Genomic DNA, 2,265 nt, shown 5'->3' with positions numbered 1-2,265 from the left:
CCGTGAGCCGGACTGTGAGCCGGACCGTGAGCCGGACCGTGGGCCGGACCGTGAGCCGGACCGTGAGCCGGACCGTGAGCCGGACCGTGAGCCGGACCGTGGGCCGGACCGTGGGCCGGACCGTGAGCCGGACCGTGAGCCGGACCGTGAGCCGGACCGTGAGCCGGACCGTGGGACGGACCGTGGGCCGGACCGTGAGCCGGACCGTGAGCATCTGAAGCAGAAGGATCGGACCTCACCATCAATGTTGAGCATCATGTTCCACATGGCGGGACGCACGGACTGATGGAAGCCGAACCACACCTCCCTGCCCCCACCCAGAGGATGGTAGTATCCCTCCGGAGGCGAGAAGAAGGAGCGCCCCACAGGAGTGTACCTGAGGGTCAACAACCAATCAGCTAAAAGCTACATGCACAGCATCCAGAACATCTGAAAATGTTTGTGTACATAAACTGCAAGTCTAGTTTTCTTCCAATAAAGAAAGTTTTTATATTACTTCCTCTGTGCTGAGATCTGGAACTACCTCAGTGAAACAGGTCGGGTTTTTTTACTCTTGATGAGATCCTCCTGACAGCAGCAGCTCACATTTGGATCAAAAACTGAATCAGCTGCTAATTCAATTTTTATGTTAGGTTTTTTTTTTTTTGGCCTGGTGGGAAATAACTGAGTGGGTTAAACAGATCTAAAATCTTCTGTTAGAATGGATCTAAAAGCTGCAGACATTAAATGTAGCGATGGGCAGTGGATTTTAAACATTTACAGTCTGGTTAAATTGGCTGAATTCAAAGGATTAATGTTGGTTTTGAAATGCCAAGTAAAGGTGCTGCTGCAGAAATGAGGGGTTTTACCTCATGGAGGGCAGGTGTCGCGTGATGACGTCCAGAGCCTGAACGGAGTCCTCGGGGACCTCGTTCAGGTGACCCGACAGAGCTTCCAGCAGCATCTGCAGACTGACCACAGACACCCACTGCAGAGACACCTTAAAGGTCTGGTCCTTCCCCTCGCCCGGCAGGGTCACCTCCAGATCCACCTGTGGGTTCAAACAAGGTGGGAGAGGCGGGCTGAGCGGCAGCAAACACAGACTCAACTCCTGGGACAGTCAACAAGTCTCCAGCTCTTCATTTAAACTCTTTAAAAAGGTTCTGACCCGGTCCCTCCCGATGGGCAGCGGATGAGCCGTGTACATGTTCCTCTTCCCATCATAACCAGGCTGCCGGTCTCCAAAGATCTGCATCTTGAAGTGCCGGACCATGGTGTCCACCACCTCTCTGTCAGACACAAACACCAGGATGTTCAGAGTCCGCAGCTGGGAGCCGCTCAGAACCACTCAGAACCACCTGTGCGCTGCTTTACCTGTTGACCCTTCGAGGACGTTTCTCCGGCTTGATCTCGATGTCATAGTGATAAACGTCAATCTTGGGAATCTGCACCTGGAAGTGGTTGGCGAGGAGCCGGATGGGTTTCCCCACCGTGCCGAGGCCGGGACGTCGCGGAGGCTGGAACAGAGAGGTCGGTGCGGGCGGGCCTGCAGGAAGGAGGAAGAGGGGGGCCTCATCATCATCATCATCAGTAACTGACAGATTCTCTTCATCAGATTTAACTTTGTTTGTACAAAGCTTCACAGAAACAGGCTTTACAGAGAAGTGTTCAAAGGAAAAACATTTAAAAATAAAAGGCCAAGCATATCACCCGCCACCTTTCATGCCAGAGAAGTCTTAATATTAACCAGCTCTGATGGAGGTTCAACAAACTGGACTCTATTAGATAAATGAGGCTTAGAACCGGTCAGTAACAGAACTCTGCATCCTTTAGCTGTTCTTCACCAAGTTAACAGAAGAACATCAAGTTCAGAGACGAGACATCAATCAAATAAAACACTAATTTATGGAAGATTATTTGTTTCAGCTTTAACAGCTTTAGGTTCCTGTCAGAGACCAACATCTGAAAATGAGGCTGCAGAAACAATGACCCCCAATTATCCGTCAGCTCCACCCCCACCCCCACGGCGAGACAAAGACCGGCTCCTCTCAGACAGACTGCAGCGGAGCCATATGGAGGCTGAGCTTACCCTTCCACCCAGTAAACACACACATGTACAGCGTCACACGAAGGTGAACCACCGCAGGAACAACGTGACCTCTGACCTTCTCCCGCGGAGCATCATCTACCCTGACCCTCAGCATCCTGATCTGGAAATTTACACAAACAATCAGTGAACCCCAGCTGATGGACGAGGCAGAATAACTGACGGTGAGGGAGTCTGAA

At 51.5% G+C, this 2,265-nt stretch overlaps 1 protein-coding gene across 4 annotated transcripts in view; it reads right to left on the bottom strand.

Moving 5' to 3' along the window:
- Positions 1 to 2,265, bottom strand: part of ago4 (argonaute RISC component 4) — a 17,442-nt gene that overhangs the window by 9,691 nt on the left and 5,486 nt on the right. For all 4 annotated transcript variants that reach the window (XM_017439057.3, XM_017439058.3, XM_017439059.3 and 1 more), the window contains exons 2-5: positions 1,354 to 1,525; positions 1,148 to 1,268; positions 849 to 1,030; positions 240 to 376 (exon numbers count right to left, since the gene is read on the bottom strand). In XM_017439057.3, coding sequence (XP_017294546.1) covers positions 240 to 376; positions 849 to 1,030; positions 1,148 to 1,268; positions 1,354 to 1,525 — 612 coding nt within the window. The remainder of the gene's footprint in view (positions 1 to 239; positions 377 to 848; positions 1,031 to 1,147; positions 1,269 to 1,353; positions 1,526 to 2,265) is intronic.

This window comes from Kryptolebias marmoratus, linkage group LG14, assembly GCF_001649575.2.
Source record: "Kryptolebias marmoratus isolate JLee-2015 linkage group LG14, ASM164957v2, whole genome shotgun sequence".
NCBI classification, from domain to species: Eukaryota; Metazoa; Chordata; class Actinopteri; order Cyprinodontiformes; family Rivulidae; genus Kryptolebias; species Kryptolebias marmoratus.
The sequence above is the reverse complement of the archived record's forward strand: the minus strand, read 5'-3'. Positions and strand labels throughout refer to the sequence as shown.